The sequence below is a fragment of the Phascolarctos cinereus genome, unplaced genomic scaffold, assembly GCF_003287225.1.
Source record: "Phascolarctos cinereus isolate Bilbo 61053 unplaced genomic scaffold, phaCin_HiC Scaffold_726;HRSCAF=1367, whole genome shotgun sequence".
NCBI lineage: Eukaryota > Metazoa > Chordata > Mammalia > Diprotodontia > Phascolarctidae > Phascolarctos > Phascolarctos cinereus.
The window spans coordinates 113,485,707-113,509,884 of record NW_027556098.1 but is presented as its reverse complement, the minus strand read 5'-3'; the positions used below and the strand labels follow the sequence as shown (position 1 = coordinate 113,509,884).

At 35.2% G+C, this 24,178-nt stretch overlaps 1 protein-coding gene across 5 annotated transcripts in view; it reads right to left on the bottom strand.

Moving 5' to 3' along the window:
- The window catches only part of IQCB1 (IQ motif containing B1), a 69,357-nt gene that overhangs the window by 24,637 nt on the left and 20,542 nt on the right, over positions 1 to 24,178 (bottom strand). For 4 of the 5 annotated variants that reach the window (XM_020985902.2, XM_020985904.2, XM_020985905.2 and 1 more), the window contains 3 exons: positions 21,236 to 21,342; positions 16,216 to 16,325; positions 6,690 to 6,832 (listed from right to left, as the gene is read on the bottom strand). In XM_020985902.2, the coding sequence (XP_020841561.1) occupies positions 6,690 to 6,832; positions 16,216 to 16,325; positions 21,236 to 21,342 (360 nt within the window). The remainder of the gene's footprint in view (positions 1 to 6,689; positions 6,833 to 16,215; positions 16,326 to 21,235; positions 21,343 to 24,178) is intronic. The other variant, XM_020985908.2, reaches the window with a different exon arrangement.

Genomic DNA, 24,178 nt, shown 5'->3' with positions numbered 1-24,178 from the left:
GGCAGTGGTCAAAAGCAAAACACTAGTGAAGGGGGAAAGGAAAAAGGAGAAAGAAAAGCATAAAAGGGAAAAGGATGGAGAAAAAGACACAGATAGTAATCATAACTGTGAATGTGAATGGGATGAACTCTCCCATAAAATGGAACAGATTGCAGAATGGATTAAAAACCATAATCCTACAATATGTTGTTTACAGGAAACACATTTGAAAAAGAGTGACACATACAGGGTAAAGGTAAAAGGCTGGAGCAGAATATATTATGCTCAGCTGAAGTAAAAAAAGCAGGGGTAGCAATCCTGATCTCAGACAAAGCAAAAGCAAAAATAGATCTAATCAAAAGAGATAAGGAAGGAAACTACATCCTGCTAAAAGGCACCATAGACAATGAAGTAATATCATTACTAAACATATATGCACCAAATGGTATAGCATCCAAATTCTTAGAGGAGAAGTTCAGGGAGTTACAGGAAGAAATAGACAGCAAAACTATACTAGTGGGGTCCTGAACCTCCCCCTCTCTGAACTAGATAAATCTAACCACAAAATAAACAAGAAAGAAGTTAAGGAGGTGAATAGAACATTAGAAAAGTTAGGTATGATAGACCTCTGGAGAAAACTGAATGGGGATAGAAAGGAATATACTTTTTTCTCGCAGTACATGGCACATACACAAAAATTGACCATGTACTAGGGCATAAAAACCTCACAATCCAATGCAGAAAGGCAGAAATATTAAATGCATCCTTTTCAGATCATGATGCAATAAAAATTATATGTAATAAAGGGCCATGGAAAGATAGACTAAAAAATAATTGGAAACTAAATAATCTAATCCTAAAAAATGATTGGGTCAAACAACAAATCATAGAAACAATCAATAATTTCATTCAAGAGAATGACAATAATGAGACAACATACCAAAACTTATGGGATGCAGCGAAAGCAGTTCTTAGGGGAAGTTTTATATCTCTAAATGCTTACATAAATAAAATAGAAAAAGAGGAGATTAATGAATTGGGCATAAAACTAAAAAAACTAGAAAAAGAACAAATTAAAAATCCTCAACTAAACACCAAATTAGAAATATTGAAAACCAAAGGAAAAATTAATAAAATTGAAATTAAGAAAACTATTGAACTAATAAATAAAACTAAGAGCTGGTTTTATGAAAAAACAATAAAATAGATAAACCTTTGGTTAATTTAATTAAAAAAAAAGAAGAAAACAAAATTACTAGTATCAAGAATGAAAAGGTTGAAGCTGACACCAAGGAAGAGGAAATTAAAACAATAATTAGGAATTATTTTGCCCAACTATATGCCAAAATTTGACAATCTTAGTGAAATGGATACATATTTACAAAAATATAAATTGCCCAGATTAACAGAAGAAGAAGTAAAATACTTAAATAACCCCATCTCAGAAAAAGAAATTGAACAAGTCATTGACGAACTCCCTAGGAAAAAATCTCCAGGGCCAGATGGATTTACATATGAATTCTATCAAACATTTAAAGAACAATTTATTCTAATACTATATAGACTATTTGGGAAAATAGGTGAAGTAGTCTTACCAAATTCTTTTTATGATACAAATATGGCGCTGATACCTAAACCAGGAAGAGTCAAAACAGAAAAAGAAAATTATAGAACAATTTCTCTAATGAATATAGATGTAAAATTTTTAAGTAAAATATTAGCAAATAGATTACAGCAACTTATCACAAGAATATACTATGACCAGATAGAATTTATACCAGGAATGCAGAGCTGGTTCAATATTAGGAAAACTATCAGTATCACTGAGCATATCAACACCAAAACCAACAGAAACCACATGATCATCTCAATAGATGCAGAAAAAGCTTTTGACAAAATACAACACCCATTCCTATTAAAAATACTAGAGAACAAAAGAATAAATGGAGCCTTCCTTAAAATAATAAATAGCATCTACCTAAAACCTTCAGCAAGCATATGTAATGGAGACAAGCTAGAAGCATTTCCAGTAAGATCAGGGGTGAAACAAGGATGTCCACAATTACCACTGTTGTTCAATATTGTACTGGAAATGTTAGCTTTAGCAATAAGAGAAGAAAAGGAAATTGAAGGTATTAGCTTGGGCAAAGAAGAAACAAAGCTATCACTCTTTGCAGATGACATGATGATACCCTCAGAGAATCCTAGAGAATCAAGTAAAAAACTACTTGAAATAATAAACAACTTTAGCAAAACTGCAGGCTATAAAATAAACCCACGTAAATCAAAGGTATTTCTATATATTACCAACAAAGCCCAACAGCAAGAGATAGAAAGAGAAATTCCACTTAAACTTACTGTAGACATTATAAAACATTTAGGAGTCTACCTGCTGAAACAAACCCAGGAACTATATGAACACAATTACAAAACACTTTTCACACAAATAAAGTCAGATCTAAATAACGGGAAAAACATCAGTTGCTCATGGGTAGGCCGAGCTAATATAATAAAAATGACAATTCTACCTAAGCTAATTTACTTATTCAGTTCCATACCAATTAAACTACCAAAAAATTATTTTATAGAGTTAGAAAAAATAATAAGAAGATTCATTTGGAAGAACAAAAGGTCCAAAATATCAAGGGAACTAGTGAAAAGAAATGCAGGGGAAGGTGGCCCAGTCATTCCAGATCTTAAATTGTATTATAAAGTAGTAATCATCAAAACTGCTTGGTACTGGCTAAGAAATAGAGTGGTAGATCAGCGGAATAGGTTAAGTATGTAAGATACAGTAGTCAATGACTATAGTAATCTATTATTTGATAAACCCAAAGACCCCAGCTTCTGGGATAAGAACCCACTCTTTGAAAAAAACTGCTGGGAAAACTGGAAAAGAGTATGGCAGAAACTAGGCATTGATCAAAATCTCATACCACCTACCAAAATAAAGTCAAAATGGGTTCATGATTTAGGTATAGAGGCTGATCCTGTAAGCAAACTGGGAGAGCAAGGAGTAGTTTACCTATCAGATTATGGAGAACAGAAGAATTCATGACCAAACAGGAGATAGAGAACATTATGAAAAGCAAAATGGATAACTTTGATTACATTAAATTGAAAGTTTTTGCACAAACAAAGCCAATGCAACTAAGATTAGAAGGAAGGTAGAAAATTGGGAAAGAATTTTTACAACCAGTCTCTCTGATAAGGGCCTCATTTCTAAAACATACAGAGAATTAAGTCAAATTTATAAAAATAAAAGTCATTCCCCAATTGATAAATGGTCAAAGGATATGAAGAGGCAATTCTCACATGAAGAAATTAAAGCCTTCTATAGTCATATGAAAAAATGCTTTAAATCACTACTGATTAGAAAAATGCAGATCAAAACAACTCTGAGGTACCACATCACACCTATCAGATTGGCCAACATGACAAAACAGGAAAATGATAAATGGAGAAGATGTGGGAAAATTGGAACACTAATGCATTGTTGGTGGAGTTGTGAAATGATCCAACCATTTTGGAGAGCAATTTGGGGCTATGCCCAAAGGGCTATAAAAATGTGCATACCCTTTGACCCAGCCATAGCACTTCTAGGGCTATATCCCAAAGAGATCCTACAAATGGGAAAAGGACCCACATGTACAAAAATATTCATAACAGCTCTTTTTGTGGTGGCACAGAACTGGAAATTGAGAGGATGCCCATCAGCTGGGGAATGGCTGAACAAGTTGTGGTATACGAATGTAATAGAATACTACTGTGCTATAAGAAATGATGAACAGGCTGACTTCAGAAAAACTTGGAAAGACTTGTATGGCCTGCTGCTGAGTGAAGTAAGCAGAACCAAGAGAACGTTGTACACAATAACAGCCACATTATATGATTACTAATATTGATAAACTTAACCCTCCCCAAAAATACAAGGATCTAAGACATCTCCAAAGGCCTCGTGATGGAAAATGCTATCCATATCCAAAGAAAGAACTATGGAATTTGAATGCAGATTGAAGCATACTATCTGCTATTTTTTTTCTCTTCTGTTGAGTTTTGTTTCCTCTTTCTGGTGGTTCCTCCTATTGGTTCTAATTCTTTCTTACAACATTGCTAATGTGAAAATATGTTTAACAGGAATGTTAATATATAGGCTATATCAGATTGTGCACTGTCTTGGGGAGGGTGGTGGGGAGGAAGGGGGAGAAAAATTTTAAACTCAAAAGCATATGAGGGGCAGATAGGTGGCGCAGTCAATAGAGCACCAGCCCTGAAGTCAGAAGGACTTGAGTTTAATTCTGGCCTCAGACCAAACACTTGACACTTATTAGCTGTGTGACCCTGGGCAAGTCACTTAATCCCAACCGCCTTAAAAAAAAAAGCATGTGGAAGTGATTGTTGATAAATCAAAATAAATTAATTTAAAAAATACACATCAGAATAAAAAAGAGATAGTTTTCTTTCTTAATTGTGTATTTTTATTCCTTCAATTTATTTTTCCTGACTTGTTGCTATAGCTAGCATTTCTAACATAACACTGAGTAATAATGGTAATAATGGATATCCTTTTTCAATCCCTAATCTTAGTGGGAAGGTTTCTACTTTATCTCCATTACAGATAATGCTTGATCCTGGTTTTAGAAAAATACTACCTATTCTTTTAAGAAAAGCACCATTTATTCCTATGCTTTCTAGTGTTTTTAATAGGAATAGGTGATGTATTTTATCAAAAGCTTTTTCTCCATCTATTGAAATAATCATATGATTTTTGTTATTGATGTGGTCAAATTATGCTGATAACTTTCCTAATTCTAATCCAGCCCTGCATTCCTGGTATAAACCCCACCTAGTCACAGCGTATGATCCTTACGATATATTGCTATAATCTCTTTGCTAGTATTTTGTTTAAAATTTTTGCATCAATATTCATTAGGGAAATTGGTCTATAGTTTCTTCTTGTTTTGCTCTTCCTGGACCAGATATAAGCACTGTATTTGTGCTGTAAAAGAAATTTGGGTTCTTTGCCTATTTCCCCAAATATTTTATATAGTATTGGAATTAACTGTTCTTTAAATGTTTGGTCCTGGGGTTCACAAAAATTTTTTAAAGGTATTTCAACAGGTTAGTCAAGAGGTGACAATAAGGGACCAAACAAGGGTAGAGGACATATACAAGAGATATGGCAAATGTAAAACTGACAGGATTTGACCACAGATTAGGTGAATGAAAGTAAGGAGTCTAGGATGACACTAAGGCTTTGACCCTGAGGTGAGTAGGAGGATGGGTGTGCCCATCACAGTAATAAAGAACTTGCGAAGAGTCAAGTTAACAAGCACTTATTATGTGCTTACTATGTGCCTAGCTACCCCACACTGAGGATACAAATGGACAAAAAGAGACAGACAATTCCTAGTTTTTTAGAGGGGTGGGGGAAAGTAATGATTTCTATTTTAGACATGTTGAGTCTGAGATAAATCTAGGACCTCCAGTTTGAGATGTCTAAAAAGCAATGCAGAACTGGAGCTTAGGAGAAAGACTAGAGCTGGATATACAGATCAGGAAATCATCTGTATAGAGATAATTCAGCCTCGGAGATGATGCGATCATCAAGTGAAATAGTATAAACACAAAAATGAAGAGACCCTAAGACAAAGCTTTGGGGGACATCTATAATTAATGGGCATGGCATGGATGATGAATCAGCCAAGGAGACTGAGGATAGCTGAACAGAAAGGAAGAGAACCAGGAGAGAAGTATGTCCCAAAAACCTAGACGGAATAAAGCATCAAGAAAGAAAAGGTGATCAACATTATCAGTGCTACAGAGAGGTCAAGATGGATGAGGTTTGGGAAAAAAAAAAAGGTCCTTAGATTTGCCAATTAAGAGATCACTGGTCATCCTAGAGAGAGTTATTCAGTTGATGAGGATGGAAGCCAAATTGCAGAAGACATAGGAGAGGAAGTGGAAGCACCGAGTACAGATGGCTTTCTCATGGAATTTAACCATGAAAGGTAGGACAAATATATGATAATAGCTAAAAAGAATAGTAGAATGAAGGTGGAAGTGAAGGTTTTCAATTGTGGGGAAGACACAGGCAGGTTTTGTAGGGAGCAGGAAAGGAGCTAGTAGAAAGTGAGAGAATGAAAATAAAAGAGAGTAACTGACTCAGTACGGAATTGCTTACTTGGAACCCCTGGTGGATTCTGAATCTCTCTTTTCTGGATATATAAGAAAGTGTCAAAGCTGAATGGTACATGCCTCATAATCAGCCCTGCTTCCCTTTGCTGTCCTATCACTAGTGGGAGTCTTTTTTTTTTTTAATGGGAATGTTCTTTTTTTTTGGGGGGGAATAATTTATTTTTAGTTTTCAACATTCACTTCCACACAATTTTGAGTTTTAAATTTTCTCCCCTTTCCACTCTTCTCCCTCGCCCAGTGGGAGTCTTAAAATAAAGTTTTTACTTATCTATTGGCCTACTTAAACACAGACTTTTGGTTTTTCCTAGTTTGGTTGACTACATTAACTAATTTATCTTAATTATAGGAAAGGGTAAAACCTGAGATTCTTTAAACATCTAAGAAAAGAACAACAAATGAGAATGACTGAGAATGTCTGTGATAAAAAAAAGCATTGGAAAAATAGTTTTTCAGTAATAGGCAATTATACGGTAACCTCTTACTCTTACACAACTGAGATTGTCACCACTTGCCTGGATGGACTATTTCCAGCAAATTTAGCTGATGTTCCCGGGATATTCTCATGGCTCTTTGTCTTTGAAGTTGCAACTGTAACCTGAGGTCCTCTTCTTCCTTCTGCTTCTTTAGTTTCAGCAGCTGTTTTTCTCGTTTATTTCTAATAGATGGAAGTATTAACAGAGACTTTAAAATAGTACTACAAAAATCATACAGCCATAAAAATGTCATTCAGTAACCAAAAATCTACATTGTCTTGGCGAACATCTGAAAAAATAGCTAGCATTCTTTAGTCATTACTACTCCTTTCTATCACCTCTAACATCCCTAGCAAAGAGAACCAGGATATATAAAGTCATCACTTTATAGGGTTTACATTTGTCTAGCACTGAAAACATTGTTTATTTTTTCTTTGCACACTGCTCGAAATTAGGACATCCCCTCACCAACTGAATAGGGATGCCCAGGCTATGATCTCATCATGAATGACCATACTTGCCTAATACTTAACAAGTCACTTATCCATTCAGGGCTTCAGGCAACTAAGGCTGGAAATTGTAGAAGAGACTCTGTGTTCTTTGAGATAGTTTCCTATACCAATAAAATCATAGTTTACCTTTCCACATGTCCAGCCCACCACCACTTTATTTCAAATTCAGTATGGCAATAGAAGGAGCAAAGGACTAGCAGTCAGCAAAAACAAATTCTAGTCTCAGCTCTAGTGAAAGTAGTTTCACTGAGCCAACTGGATCAAGTCCTCTTTGGGTCCTAGTGCTTTCTTTTGTAGACTATGGAGTCTGGACCCTGGGGGGAGGAAGAGGTTGAGAGCTAAGATTGAACAAGATGATCTTTAAAGGCCCTCCTTACTCTGAAACTGTATGATTATATAAGATTCATATAGAGTAAAATAAGCACAACAATGTTGAAACCATTCTTCAATTTTCAGGTATATTTTTCCCTTTTTGGTGGCCTCCTGCTTCCCATTTGGCACCCTACCTCACTGGGTATTGTTTGCAATATCCAAAGCCCCCTACTACAGAGTTATACAGTGGTTTGCCCTACAATCGTGTTTTTCTAATCTTTTCTCAATTATAATTACTTCTCTTTTTTCCCCATTTCCTCAGGGACAGTTTGTTAGACAAATAATGAATTAATCTGACAAAGTAATTTGTATTAAAATATTAACAGTTTAATGTATCCCTTCTCTCAGATTTGAACAGGGACTTAAAAATACCTTAACACAAAGGAAGATTTTGTTGTTACTGAGTTATTTTAGTCATGTCTGACTTTTTGTGACCCCATTTGGAGTTTTCACCATTTCCTTTCTCCAGCACATTTTACAGATGAGGAACTGAGGCACAGAGAGTTAAGTGACTTGCCCAGGATCACACACAGCTAGTAAGTATCCAAGGCCAGATTTGAACTCACAAAAATGAGTCTTCCTGACTCCAGACCCAGTGCTCTATCCACTGTGCCACCTAGCTACCCCACAAGAAAGGACTAACGTACAAATTCCTGTTAAAAGGGTGTATGTAGATAAGTGAGGAATTTTGGGCCAAGCAAACTGTTAGGAACCTCTCAAATTACATCATGTGGGAAGAGTTAACATTTCACTGTTATATTCCTTGCACAAGCAAAACCTTAAAGAAAAATGAAGATTGGCCACAAGTCTAACAAGAATTTCTAGAACAGCTGAAACATTAATGAAGGAGCTGAAAATGATTTAAAAAACCAAATGAGAGGGGTGTATAAAACCTCGCTGAAGAAACTAACTCCTTGAAAATCAGAATTAGCCAAATGGAAATTAATGACTCCATAAGACTCCAAAAAATAACATAACCACATCAAAAGGCTAAAAAAAGGTCACCTCATAGGAAAAACAAATGACTTGAAAATAGATTAAGGAAAGAATTTAAGAATCACTGAACTGACAGACGAGAACAAAAAAAGAGCCAAGACATCATATTTCATGGTACATTATAAAGGAAAACTGCCCAGGTATCTTAGAATCAGAAGGCACAGTAGAAACTGAAAGAATCCAGTAGACATTTTTTTTTCTTTTGCTTTTTGGTGAGGCAATTGGGGTTAAGTGACTTGCTCAAGATCACACAGCTAGTAAGTATCAAGCGTCTGAGGGTGGATTTGAACTAAGGTCCTCCTGACTCTAAGGCTGGCGCTCTAACCACTGTGCCATCTAGCTCCTCCCCAGTGGACATTTTTTGAAAGAAACACCAAAATAAAAAATTCAGAACTTGCAGGTCAAGGATAAAATATTGCAAGCAATTAGGGAAAAAACCCTCAAGTACTATGGAGTCCTAGTCTGGATCCCACACAATTTAACAGCCACCACTATTAAAAAGAGGAAGGCTTAGAATGTCATTCTAGAAGGCAAACGAAAAATAAACACAGAGTTAAAATAAGGGGCTGCAGAAGAATCTATTATGCTGCAGCTGAAATAAAAAAAGCAGGAATAGAAATAGTGAACAAAGCAATTTAGAGGAGCTATTTGCCCAACTATATGCCAATAAACTGACAGTCAAAATGAAATGGACAAAAATTTACAAAGATATAAATTGCCCAGATTAACAGAACAGGAAACAGAATAATTAAAATAACCTTATCTTAGAAAAAGAAATTGAACAAGTCATAAATTGCCTTGCCAAAAAAAAAAAAGGAAGGAAGGAATAAGAATACACACACAATTGGGTACAGAAACTCATCTTACCCAACAGGGAAGTAGGAGAGAAATGGCTTAAGAGAAAGGGCAAGAGGGGAAATATTAAGAAGAAGAAAAATTAAGGAAGGCAATGGTCAAAAGCATATCTAGAATTATAACAAAGAATAATCTACACAAAAAAACTGAACATAAAGGAGGAAAAACTAACATATAACAAAATAAAGGACTTTCAAGCATTCCTGATGAAAAGACCAGAGCTGAACAGAAAATCTGACATTCAAATACAAGACTCAAGAGAAACATAAAAAGATAAAAATGAGTGAGGGACTAACATAAGAGACTAAACAAACTATTTACATTCTTCTATGGAGAGATGATACATGTAATGCTTCAGAAGTTTATCATCACCAGGGATCTTAGAGGGTGTCTAATTAGACAGAAAGCCTGGGTATAATTCTATTATGTTTGATTTCAAAAGAAGAATAGAAGGGTGGGGAAGAGGAGTGCAATATGAAAGGAGGGAAGGGAGAAGAATAGGGGAAATTATCTCACATAAATAAACACAAGAGGAATACAAGGAAGAGTTTATAAAACAGAAGTGATACTGAGAAAAGCAGACACATTTGAATTGGTTCAAGAAGGAAGGAACAGGGGCAGCTGGGTGGTGCAACAGATAGAGCACTGGTCCTGGAGTCAGGAGGCCCTAAGTTCAAATGTGACATCAGACACTTGGCACTAGCTGTGTGATTCTGGGCAAGTCACTTAACCCCAATTGCCTTGCCAAAAAAAAAAAAAAAGGAAGGAAGGAATAAGAATACACACACAATTGGGTACAGAAACTCATCTTACCCAACAGGGAAGTAGAAGAGAAATGGCTTAAGAGAAAGGGCAAGAGGGGAAATATTAAGAAGAAGAAAAATTAAGGAAGGCAATGGTCAAAAGCAAAACAGACTCTTAGAGATGTGAAAGGGTAAAAAAAGAGCAGGATAAATAAAAGAAAATAGGATGGAGGGAAATACAAAATTAGCAGTCATAACTATGAATGGGCTCAATTCACCCACAAAACAGAAGAAGACAGTAGAATGGATTAGAAGCCAGATTTCAACAATATGTGTTTACAAGAAACACACACTTGAAACAGAAGAATAAACACAGAGTTAAAATAAGGGGCTGCAGAAGAATCTATTATGCTGCAGCTGAAATAAAAAAAGCAGGAATAGAAATAGTGAACAAAGCAATTTAGAGGAGCTATTTGCCCAACTATATGCCAATAAACTGACAGTCAAAATGAAATGGACAAAAATTTACAAAGATATAAATTGCCCAGATTAACAGAACAGGAAACAGAATAATTAAAATAACCCTATCTTAGAAAAAGAAACTGAACAAGTCATAAATGAACTCACTAAGAAAAAAATCCCAGTACTAGAAGGACTGACAAGAAAATTCTATAAAACATTTAAAGAACAATTAATTCCAATGTTACATATATCATTCCAAAAATAATTAAAGGAGCCCTAACAATTTCCTTCTATAACACAAATATGGTCTTCATACCTAAACCCATGAGAGTCAAAACAGAGAAAGAAAACTATAGACCAATTTCTCTAATAAATATTAATGCAAAATTTTTAAATAAAATACTATCAATACAAAGATCATTCATTATGACCAGGCTAGATTTATAACCAGGAATGCAAGGCTGGTTTAATATCAGGACAATCTGAAGTATATAACTGATCCTATTAACAACAAAAATTATATGATAATTTCAACTGATGAAGAAAAAGCTTTTCGACAAAATACAACATTCATTCTTGTTAAAAATACTAGAAAACAAAAAAAAGACATCCTTCCTTATTATAAATATCTATTTAAAACTAAGAGCAAGCATTTTGTGTAATGGGGATAAGCTAGAAGCCTTTCCAATAAGATTGGAGTGAAGCAAGGATGTCCATTATTACAATTATTACTCAATATTATATTAGAAATGCTAACTATAGCAATAAGACAAGAAAAAGAAATTGAAGGAATAAGCATAAGCAATAAGGAAAGAAAATTATTACTTTTAAAGATGACATGATGGTTCACTTAGAAAACCCTAGACAGTAAAATAAAAAACTGATACATTTAACAATTTTAGCAAAGTTGTAGGATATTAAAAAACCCCACATAAATCATCAGCATTTCTCTACATTAACAGAAAAATCTAGCAGGAAGAGATAGAAAGGGAAATTCCATTTAAAATAATTACAGGCAGTATAAAACACTTAGGAGTCTACCTGCCAAGACACACAAAGGAATTATATGAACATAATTACAAAACACTCCATACAAATAGAGACAGATCTATATAAGTGAAGAAATATTAATTGCTCATAAGGTTGAGCCAATAAAAAATGACCATATTACCTAGTTTAATTTACTTATTCAGTACCATACTAACTGAAGATGTGAGAAAAAATAAAAACAAAATTCATCTGAAAGAATAAAAGTTAAGAATATCGAGGGAATCAATGGAAAAAAAGTAAGGTAGGGGCTAATATTATCAGATCTCAAAGCTGTAACCAGCAAAACAATTTGATACTGAGCAAAATGGAGAGGTTGATCATCAGAAAAGATTAGGTTCATAATACAAAAAAAAAATGACCACAGAATACTAGTGTTTGTTAGACCCAAAGATCCTAGCTTTTGGGGAAAGAACTCACTATTTGACAAAAACTGGAAAAGTAACCTGGCAGAAACTATATATAGACCAACAGTTCACACCATGTAACAAGATAATCTAAAATTTACAAGAATAAAAGCAATTCTACAATTGATAAATGATTCAAGGATATGAATAGGGCATTTTCAGAGGAAGAAATAAAAGCTATCAATAAACATATGAAAAAATGCTTTAAATCTCTAGAGAAATCATTAGAGAAATCTAAAATAAAATAACTTTGAAGTACCACCTCACACCTATCAGATTGGCTAACATGAGCTTGATTTTGATTCTTGGCTAAATCCTAGAACATACTACCAAAAGGATGGTGAGTGAACATGTGGAAAAGGAAATGGTGATAGCAAAGAACAAGAAACAAAGTGGGTGTCCACCAATTTAGGAATGGCTGAATCAACTATGATAAATGGATATAATGGAATATTACTGTGCAATTAAAAAGAATTAATATGAATAATCCCAATAAACAAGGAAAGATGTATATTAACTGATGCAGCATGAAATAAGAAGAGAAAGAAGATATTCAGTGACTACAATAATGAAAAAAGTACTAAGAGGAAACTGAATTCAGAGTTATCCTAATAACTCTTGGTCTTAGAGAACAACTAATAAAATGTATTTTCCTTCTCTTTGCAGAGGCAGGGGGATAGTAGGACATAATGTTACAAACACTAGCAGATAAAGTCATTTTATCTGTTGTTTTTACATACATATCTTCTGTGTTACAAGGGACAGTTTAATTTTAGGGATAGGAATTATATCCAGAAATGACTATGATGAAGAAGCAAGAAGGAAGCAATAAAATTTATTGAAACAGAAAAGAAAGCACTGGCCATTAAAATCTAGTATAATTTCATCAAAAATAGGTAATGCCAAACTCACCTCATTTCCTTTTACTGATAGGTTTACTAGACTAATAGATCACAGAAATCTAATAGGTTTGGTATCCTTGGGTTGTAGGCAAAGCACTTAATGAAATCTCCCATTATCCTCGTTGACAAGTTAGAAAGATGTGGGCTAGGTTGACTGAGAGCCAGTTGAATTACTAAGGAATAGCTCTAATAGACCAATATTGATTTGGAAAGATCTTAGAGGAATGCTTCAAGGATCTATGTTTGACCATTGTGCATTTTTTATTTATTATTTTTTTATCAATATTTTTATCAAGGATGTGAGTGAAGGTATAAGAGGAATGCTTGTTAAATTTGAAAACAACACAAAAATCGGAAGGATAAGTAATATCGAATGACAGATTTGTGATTCAAAAAGATCTTAAGAAGATCAAGCTGAATCTAATGAGGTAAAATTTAATAGGGATAAATATAGGATTCAACAATCACCTTCACAAAAACAGAATGGGGGAAACTTGGTTAGACAACCATTTGTGTGAAAGACATTTGGGTTTCTTTTTACTGGCCTGCAAGCTCATTATGAGTCAACAATGTGAGGTGGCAGCTGAAAAAAAAAAAAAAAACCTCATGTGATTTTACGGGGCATTTCAGAGAGAGAGACAGACAGACAGCATCCAGGCACCAGTTCCCATCATATTCTGCCCTGATCAGACCACATCTAGAGTATTATGTATAATTCCTGATACATTTTAGGAAGAACACTGTAAGCTACAGAGTATAAAAAGAGGGGTAACCAGAATGGTGGGGGGTGGGGGCTATAAATCATGCTATAGATAACTCAACAAGCATTTATTAAATACCCATTATGTAACAGCAACTATGCTACGTCCTGGGGAAACAAAGGCAAGAATGAAATAGTCTCGGCCTGGGGAGAAAACCCCCCACAAAATCCACGTATATAGACAAATTAATATATATAGGGATAAAGATTTGATCTGTGATTTGAGTGATTAAAAGGAACTCCCAAATGGTGAAACTCCCTCTACCAATACAGATCTGCATCTTATCATTATAATTCCTAGAACACTGCAAGGTTAAGTGACTTGCCCAGGGTCACAAAGACAGTATATATTGGAAATGGGACTTGAACACAGGTCTTCTTGGTTCCTAGTTAAACTTTCTATCCCCTAAAATACACACACATACACACAAACACACACATACAGTAATAAGAGGAGAATAACAAGTAGGTGAATCAGGAAAGGCCTTCTGAAGGAGGTGGCACTTAAGCTGAGTCTTGAAAAGAGACAGAGACTCCAAGAAGCAGACAGAAGGAAGACAGAGGCCCAGGGGAGGCAAAGGAGAGGTAAGGGAGAAAGTATGTGGGGAAATATTGGAAACAGAAAATGGGATGTTATGTAGGAGGAACAAAAAGGCCAGCTGGGCTAAAATCTTAGAGGGTGTAAGGGGAGCAATGTATAATCATCTTGGAAAGGTTGAAACTATATTCTGAAGGACTTTAATAACAAACTGAGGAGTTTATACTTGATCTTAGAGACAACATAGTCCAAATAAAGCCACTAACGTTTCTTGAACAGGGGAGTAACATGGTCAAAATTGAGCTTTAGGAATATTCATCTGGTAGCTATGTGAAGCCTGAATCGGACAGGGGAGAAGCTAGAAGCATAGACAAACTAAGAGGCTACTGCAATAATTCAACTGAGAGGTGACGAAGACCAAACTATGGTGGTTAACTATATAGACTAGAGAAAAAGGAACATGATAAGGAATCAGAGAACTTTGTGGAGAATATATACAAAAATGTAACTACTAAAATACCGTTGCTAAGCCATCTTCTGCTAGGAACTGGACAACATTTGTCTTACTACTCTCCACAAAGTTGGTAAGGCCTGCATCATGACACTCTGTTTCCTGCTAGTGGAAGCTGTGCAAGAGAGAAGGCTGTATTTCATTTGCAAAATTGTGAAGCACCATCAATGACCCCAAGCTTCTCTCTGAAAGAAAGTGTCACAATTTTGAGCATCAGTATTTTTCTGGTGATAATTACAATTCATGGAATATCACAGTCTACAAGGAATCAAAACTGTGGGTCACCCAAATATGTAGTAGGTGTAAATGGGCTGTGGCATATCATAAATGCTGAAGTATGTACACGATGTTAAGTTAAAGATGTAACGAAAAGATTACATAAACAGAAAAAAAGTAGGTGAGTTATATAGTAAAAACAATGGACAAAAAAGAACAATAAGAAATGAAAACAGAATGAAAATGAAAACTCCAATCCTTTATACTATATTTTAATACCTTCCCCCTTTCCCTTACTTTTTTTGGTCATATTTTTCTTTCATACTCCCTTTTCTTAAAAGTATACTTTAAGAATTGAGGAAAAATATTTTATATTCCTAAGTTTGCCTTGAGATTTGGTATAATTTTATTTGACAAACAATCACATGCTTTATGTTAGGGTGATTTTTGCTTATTTCAACCCCTCGCTTTAAATATGACATGACTTGTTGACTAGCTCCAGGAAACATTATTGTTTTAATCTTATCATAACTGAGAAATGCAGCTGGTGGATTTAAGTTACTGAAAGCAGAATAGTTTCATATGTATAATTTGTTAACTGCTCCTGATTAGGAAGTTTCACCTGCAAGTTTCCATGCCAAATAAAGTCAGATCTAAACACCAATACAGAGATGTCCTGAAAGCTCATTTTTACTACTCTTTCCAATGCTTCAAAGAATGTGTGTATGTGTATATTTACATTTGCACACTAAGGGGTAAGGTGGGGTGGAAAAAGACAGTAAAACCAGAAATTTGCCCAAGTTTTTTTTTAGCATTCTAGTCTTGCTCTTGCTCTTACCATAATTAAGTAGATAACAGATATTATTATAGATATTAGGGACTGAACCAGTCAGAGAATTATCCACTACCCAGCTCCCTCTACAAATACAGGCCTGACTCATTAGAATCTTATACAGGGAAACATCACCAAGTCCCTGCCATCTTATGCCCCAACCTGAAAATCTGCTTGAGCTGAAGAAGTTACCTCAGAAATTAGTGAGAGCCAATTAAATAAAACAAAGGGATTCAAAAATCACTAAAACTTCAGTTTCATCTATATATCTCTCTGACAGAGCTGTCTCTACTCACTGATTGACCTTCATTCCTCTTTTCCAAGACATGTAAAGAACTCTACAAACCTTAAAGTGCTACCTAAATGCGAGTTATTATTGTTACTATTATTATTGCTGTTCACATTCCTTTACCTGAAATTCCTCTGCAAAGTAGTCACCGCATATGGAAGTTTCTTCATTCTCTTTCTAGTCTGAAAACCCTTCCATGCAGCCTGGATCTTGCAAGCTGCTTGATAAAACTTCTGAAATTTAATACCAGAAAAAGAACTTAAAGGATTTTATTTTCATTTCAGTTCTTGAAAAACGAGTCTTAACAAGAAGTTTTTATCTCAAACAGGAAAGATGGGAGGTAACACCTGCTTTATAATGAACACTGCTGCTCATACTCAGAGCAGCCGTAAAAAGGAAAGCTTCTCTTTTCAACCTATATTGTAATAAGTTATGCAAACAGTAGTTAGAGAATATCTAAAAAGATTAATTCAGCACAACCAGCAATTTAAAGGGCAACTTCAAAACTTATCTCCAAAATGTCTTTTTTGATTAACCATCCATACATTATTGTCCTCTCTGGTGGGTTTTATTACTCTGCTTATTTCAATGCTGTCTAATACTTGATTCTTTGTGCCTTTAAATCATTAGAGAATTTTTGCAGCACAGTCTTATATCTCATACTGACAAAGGGAATGACTGAAGAAGTAGCAACAACAGGCAGAAGGTTCTACAACTGCTCTTAAAAAAATATCCAGGGGCAGCTAGGTGGCACAGTGGATAGAGTACCGGCCCTGGATTCAGGAGGACCTGAATTCAAATTTGACCTCAGACATATAACACTTACTAGCTGTGTGACCCTGGGCAAGTCACTTAACCCCACTGCCTAGCCAAAAAAACAAAACAAAACAAAACAAAAAAACAAAAACAAAATATCCAGAAGATCAGTCAAGATGATAGAGTAGCAAAAAGAAGTACAATTAAACTCTCCACAAAGTACGACTATTTCACAAAGATTTGACAATACATTAGACTGAATTCTGATCAGGAAATCCAAGAAAAAAACAGTCCCAGTGAATGCTATTTCCAGCCCAGATCATCACAGGGAGAAAGAGAGAAAGATCTGTCTACAGTGGGGACGAGGTCTTGCCATGAACATCTGAAGAAGGGCCTGCCTCTAGCAATGCCTATGGCAAGAAGAGGGCCCAGTCCTGGCTCAGAGGAGCCTGACTTTGTGCAAGAAGCAGGGACAGGTGGTACCTGACAGCTCTGTCACTCACTCCTCCTCAGGGTTGGGTCACAGATTAAGATGGAGGAGAGGCTTCTGGATGTCCAGGGCAAGAAGTGATCCCAGGCCTTCAGATGTGTATTGCAAATACAGAAGCAAACAGTAGTTCTGTGGCTCTGAGGCCAACAAAAAGTTCCAAGTCAGAAAGTAACAAAGAAAGAATGAGCAAACAAACAAGAATTATACCATAATGAGCTATTTTGGGACATTCAAGACACAAACCAAGAGAATGATACGCAAAGCCTCAAAGAAAAACAGAGCTTGGTTATAAGTTCAACTAGAATTTCTGAGAATGATGAAAAAAATAGTCTTTAAAAAAGAGCTTAAAATGATTTTGTAAATTAAATGAGTACATTTGAGAGAAAAATGGAAAATAAAAAAGAGCTATGTCAAAAATAATTAGAAAGATAATTAACAGCTTGGATCAAGAGGTATAAGGTCTTACCCAAGAATCAGACTCCTTGAAAATTAGAATAGAGCAAATAGAAGTTAATGATTCCAGGAGGTAAATATTAAAACAAAGTCAAAAGACTGAGCAAAACAGGAGAAAAGGTAAGGTATTTCCTGGTAAAAACAATTAACCTAGAAAACAAATCAAGGAGAAAACATTTGAGAATTCTTGGACTACCTGAATGCTATAATCAGAAAAAGATATAATATTTAAAGAAATCATATAAGAAAACTGCCCTAGATCCCTTTGAACCAGAAGGAAAAGTGAAAATAGAAAGAATTTACTGGTCACTGCATGAATGAAACTACAAAAATAATATTCTAAGGAACATTACATTCAAAATCTAGAACTTCAAGGTCAAAGAAAAAGTACTGCAAGCAGCCAGAAAGAATTAAAGTATCAAACAACCAGAGTCAGGATTATTCATGATTTAGCAGTCAATACTATAAAGGAGGGAAGAGCTTAGAAAATGATATTCCAGAAGACAAAGGATATAAAGCTTACAAACAAAAATAACCTATCAAGCAAAATTGAGTATAATGGTACAGGGGAAAAATGGACCCTTAATGAAATAGAAAACTTGCAAATATTCCTGATGAAAAGATCAGGGCTTTGTAGAAATCTCAAAGTTCAAACATAGGAATTAAGAGAAACATAAAATGGTTGATGTGAATAAGCAATCATAAGCAACTAAATAAGGATAGACTTGTCATACTGTATAGTGCCTGGCACATAAGTAGGAACCTAATAAATGCTTACCGACAGACTAATGTGAGAAAGGAAAAGGGAAGGGGGAAAGTATTTATAAAGTGCCTACTATGTACCAGGCACTATGCTAAGCACTTTTTACAAATACTATCTCATTTTATCCTCACAACAACCCTGCAAGGAAGGTACTATTATTATTATTAATCCCATTTTATAGTTGAGGAAACTGAGGCAAACAAAGGTTAATGACTTGCTCAGGATCACAGAGCTAATAAATACATGAGGTCAAATTTGAATTCAGGTCTTCCTGATTCTAAGCCCAGCACTCTACTCTGCTACCAGCTGCCCACAATAATATAGGAAGATGATAAATCTGTTGCTTCAAACCCTATCATTGTCAGGAGTCTAATTAGGTGGAGAGCATAGGAATTTTTTAAAAATGTTTTGATGATGTTAAAAGAAGAAACGAGTTAACATATCCTGACAAAACTATAAGTTCCTTGAGGTCAGGGACTGTCTTTTGCCTCCTTTTCGTATCCCCAGCGCTTAGCACAGCGCCTGGCACATCGTAAGTGCTTAATAAAGGTTTATTGATTTGATGTTTCTAAAATCTGCATTTCTAAGAATCTGACATCAAAGGAATCATAAAACCAACATAAAATAAAAATACAAGTAGTATGACACATTTAAATTATTTAAAACTTAAAATTATCCTTTAAATCCCATGAAATATGCTAGAGGCCCAGCTCCCATATAACTATTCCTGTAAAAACCTCTGAAGTTCACATCAAACTGCATCATGATTAAGACATCCAGCGAGAAGCCATACTAAGTTATTTCTGGTACTCTAGAACTGCACAAAAGTTACCCAGCATCCTATGGACAACAGGAAAGTCATCTTTCTGCCACTCTACCAGTAAAGACAGTGTAGGCAAACAAGTAGAGTCTCACAGGGAGTTCAGAGGCTGCCAGGAACTAGCAGAAAGCCTCAAAGTGGGAATCTTCAAGCCCCAGGGAACCACAGGAACCAGCAACCAGCACAGTGCCACAGCCCTCAGACATAAGAACTCTGAGGTCCCTAACACTCTGTTCTAAAACACCAAAGAAAGTCCTGAACACAAAATATCCTGGACCTCAAAGATACAGGCAAACACAGGAACTCAATGCAAAGCCAAGCAGGGAAACTTGTGGTAGGGACAGGAACATGAACTTGGCACTAAAAGCCAGAGATGAGTAAATGAAAGGAAACACTAGCAAGTGTTAAAAATTACTGTAGACCTAAAGATTCTCAAAAAGGAGTTAAGTAACTTCCTAACAGTTATAAGCAGAGACCTAAAGGGAAAAAGTGGATTTTCCACAGAGATTATATAGAACAAATGAAGAAGAAATTAAAAATAAAGAGCTCTTGAGAAAAGAACTAAAAGGAGAATAAGCGCCTTAGCAGACAAAATGGTAAGCTTTACCCAAGAAATGGATTCCCTGAAAATTAGAATAGGTCAAATAGAAGTCAACGACTCCATGAGAAACCAAGAAATACTAGTATAAAATCAAAAGACTGAAAAAATAGAAGAAAATGTAAAATATCTGATAGAAAAAAACAACTGAACTGGAAAACAAGTCAAGGAGAAATAACTTAAGAATCACTGTGTTTCCTAAAAGCCAAGAGTATTTTCAAAAGGTTGGACACTATTTCAAGAAATCATGAATAAAAACTGCTCAGATCCATTAGAACCAGAGAACAAAGTAAAAATAGAAAGAATCTTGCAATCACCTACAGACAGAAATCCCAAAAGCAAAAGTCTTAACAATGTCATAGCCAAAATCCAGAGCTTCCTCATCAGTGAATAAATATTGCAAGTTTTTGGAAATAAGCAATTCAAGTACCAAGAAACTTAGTCAAGATCACTACACACCATACAAGAGCACTGTGTGGATCCTTTTTGCTTGACTATGCTTATTTGTTACAAGAATTTTTTCTTTCTCTAGGTCTTTTAAATTATCGTGTGTGGCGAGGGGAGAGAAGGAGTTAGCAATACTGATGCCTGCCCCGCCCCTAAAAAAAGAGGACCACTGAAACTTTTAAAAAAATGAACAGAAGAAAAACAAAAGGAAATTCAGAAAGAAGTACAGACATGGAGTACAGCTTTGAAAGTTATATGTGGAATTTATTATATACTTTAAAAAAAAGTAGTATGAAATAGAGATTCATGATTTCATAGGCAGTCTTCTTTACATTTTTCTGCTATAACTTTGGAAATGCTCTTTTAGAGGGCCTAAGTTCAAAACTTAAAAATATTTTTTTAAAAAGTACAAGTTATAATAAATGCAGGTTGTAACAAATATGCATATTTGCAAAATGTCTATTACATTGAAAGGCAAAAAGGATGACAAAATTATTGTAAGTGAAAGGGGAAAAGGCATTGATAAGATAATATTTTAGTACAAATTCTGACAGGTGATATAGTAACACCTATACACCATAAAGCAGAGAGTTGAATAGTCTACAGTAATTTGAAATCAAAATATCATCAGTTTGGAGTTAATTATAAATAGGATATGTATTTGTAGGCTGGGAGTATTAATCTGAGGGGCAAAGACCTCACCAATCTGATAACATTTCTCAAAGAGAAGCATATTTACTAAAAGTATTAGAAGAGAATATAGAAAATAAAAAAGTCAAGTCAATTAACAAACATATTATGTTAATTATTCAATACCTGATCTTCTTCCTGGTAGACTTCAGAAGATAACAGACTGTGAAGCTGTTTAAGTTCTTGGTCAATTTCTTTTCCAGACCACTGCTTATTTAGCATACTTTTAAGTCCTAGAAATTAATTTTCAAAGGCATTCTTATTTTAAAACAGATTGTTCTTCAACTAATTATCAGAAAAGCATTTGTATCAAAGTTATGACTTTTAAATAAAAAAGCAGTCACTGTATTTTCCCTTTCTCAGTGTCAAAACTAAAGTGTCAAGATTCTTTCTATCCTAATCCTAATAAAAGCCAAGGTAATAGACTTGAGGGTTACCAGACAATATATTTAAATCGACCAGTGAACTCAAATATAGGAGAAACCACTAAGTAGAGGTACAGATGAAGAACAGGTACATGTCTCTGCTTGAGGACACACAGAAATAAGAATGTACTGAGTTACTAACAGATGGTTAGTACTAAAGGAAGGGTCTAAGTTAAGTAAAGATGTTATTCTCCTGTGCAGTTTCTAGCAAATTCACAGGCTCCTTGGCAACATCCAAAATTTTAGATAAGAGGTGCTGTAATATTAACTGTGACTCTGTTTTCTCAATTGAGAAAAGTACTCATGTAAATTCTGTAACTCTGTTTCTAAGAGGTAAAATAGAGATAAGGCATAAGGTGTCCAATACATATTCCCAATGCACATTAGTGTTTTCCACAGGTGAGAAAGACGATGTAGCATGAGCAACAGGCAAAGTCAGGTTTTCTAGGGTTGGTATAATTTCCTTTAAGCTAGCCAATCTTTTCTAAGCTTCAGAATCTCTTTACTGGACAAAGTCTTCAACACCGATACTAATTCCAAAAATCGTGGGTGGGATATACAACTAACGTTACTCAGATACTATTTAGAAAAAGCAAGAAAAATTATGATGGTCAAATTCTACTATAATAAGTTCCATGAAGCATTCACATTTTGTAATTTGAGAACTTTTAATAAAGCATTTTCTCCTTAGCATTATAACCAAAAGTTCTAGCTATCCCGCCTTAACTATACAAACCTCATACCCAAAGTTATTATTTAGTTGTTTTCAGTTGTGTCTGACTTTTTGTGACCCCATTTTTGATTTGTTTTTTTTTTGGGCAGTTGGGGTTAAGTGACTTGCCCAGGGTCACACAGCTAGTACGTGTCAAGTATTTGGTCTGAGGCCAGACTTGAACTGACGTCCTCCTGACTTGAGGGCCGGTGCTCTAGCCACTACACCACCTAGCTGCCCCTGGCTTTTTTTTTTTTTTAGCAAAGCTATTAGAGTGGTTTGCCATTTCCTTCTCCAGGTCATTTTACAGATAAGGAAACTGAGGCAAACAGGGTTAAGTGATTTGTCCAGGGTCATGCAGCTAATAAGTGTCTGAGGCCAAATCTGAACTTAGGTCTTCCTGACTTCAGATATGGCTCTCTATGTACTGTGCCACCTAGCTGCCCCCATGTCTGTGGCACCCAAAGCTAAATGATGTTCATATTAATGACTCTGGTGCCATCCCTCTTAAGTGATTTCTGAATCATGAAAGATAAATTATATTCACTATTGTTTTAGTGTTAAGTATATTTGGATTCTAATAGAAATACTATATTCCAATTCCTTCAAAATCTATGGTTTAATGGTATATACTATCAGTTTTGGTTGATGTCTTGGTTAATTTAACTAAATTGGTTTTTTCCCCTCTTTTATTCTTTGTAACAAGGGATGGCTTTCAGGACAGGGGTGAAGGAAGAGATAAGATTTGGAAATGAATGGGATATAAAAACAAGAGATATCAATAAAATTCTTATCTAAAATAGCAAAATAAATTCATGTTTTACCTAAGAATGCATAATTAGCCAGAGCTCCCTATTTTTGAGAATATTCAGTAACAGAATTTATTGGATTAAATACATTATTCTCATTTGTGTGAACTGGAGATGGAACAGAAAGTCACAAGTGGCAAATTATAAAGTCAGAAGGCCAAAGGGAAAGGCAAAGAAAAACTCTCTCCAACCTTTCCTCTTAGCTTCTCGATCTACTCCTGTGTTATTTCAGAGTTGTTCCTCCCCTCTCCTCCCACTGCCCCGGTTAGGGCCAAGGGAGAGCGAAGCAGAGAAAGTTGAGGTTGGCTAAGAAAGTTGAAGGATAACTGCTACTTGATGAAAGAATAAAAGTATCATGAAAAGCTCAACTATACTTCAGTTACTTTCCTTATCTATCTGTTGTGTCAAGAGAACAAAATCAGGTACGACTAAAATTCCCTTCTGCAACCTTCTGTGATTTCATTTGTCTAGAGAAGTCTCAACATAAAAACTTCCTTAATTAAAGCAGACCTGCAACTGTCTTGCAACTTAAAGTCTTAAATATTTGCCTGGACTCACATGTAGAAAAATATTTACAGCAGCTCTTTCTGTAGTGGCAAAGAACTGGAAATTGAGGGGATGCCCATCAATTGGGGAATGGCTGAATAACTTGTGGTATAAGAATGTAATGGAAATACTATTGTGCTATAAGAAATGATGAGCAAGCAGATTTCAGAAAAACCTGGAAAGACTTTGAACTGATGCTGAGTGAAGTGAGCAGAACCAGGAGAACCCTGTACACAGCAACAGCTACATGACTAATGTGAAAACACGTTTAGTAGGAATGTACATGTAGTGCCTATATCAGATTGCATGCCATCTTGGAGAGGGAAGGGCACAAAATTTAAAATTCAAAAGCTTATGGGATTGTTGAAAACTAAAAATAAATAAATAAATAAATAAATAAATGAATGAATGAATGAATGAATGAATGAATGAATGAATGAATGAATGTTTGCTTGGAATACTATGTGGTTCAGTGACTAACCCAGGATCACAGATATAGCATATATTAGATGCAGGATTTAAACCCAGAAGGATCTTCTTGACTCCAAGGCTAGCCCTCTAGCATTACTCCAGGCTC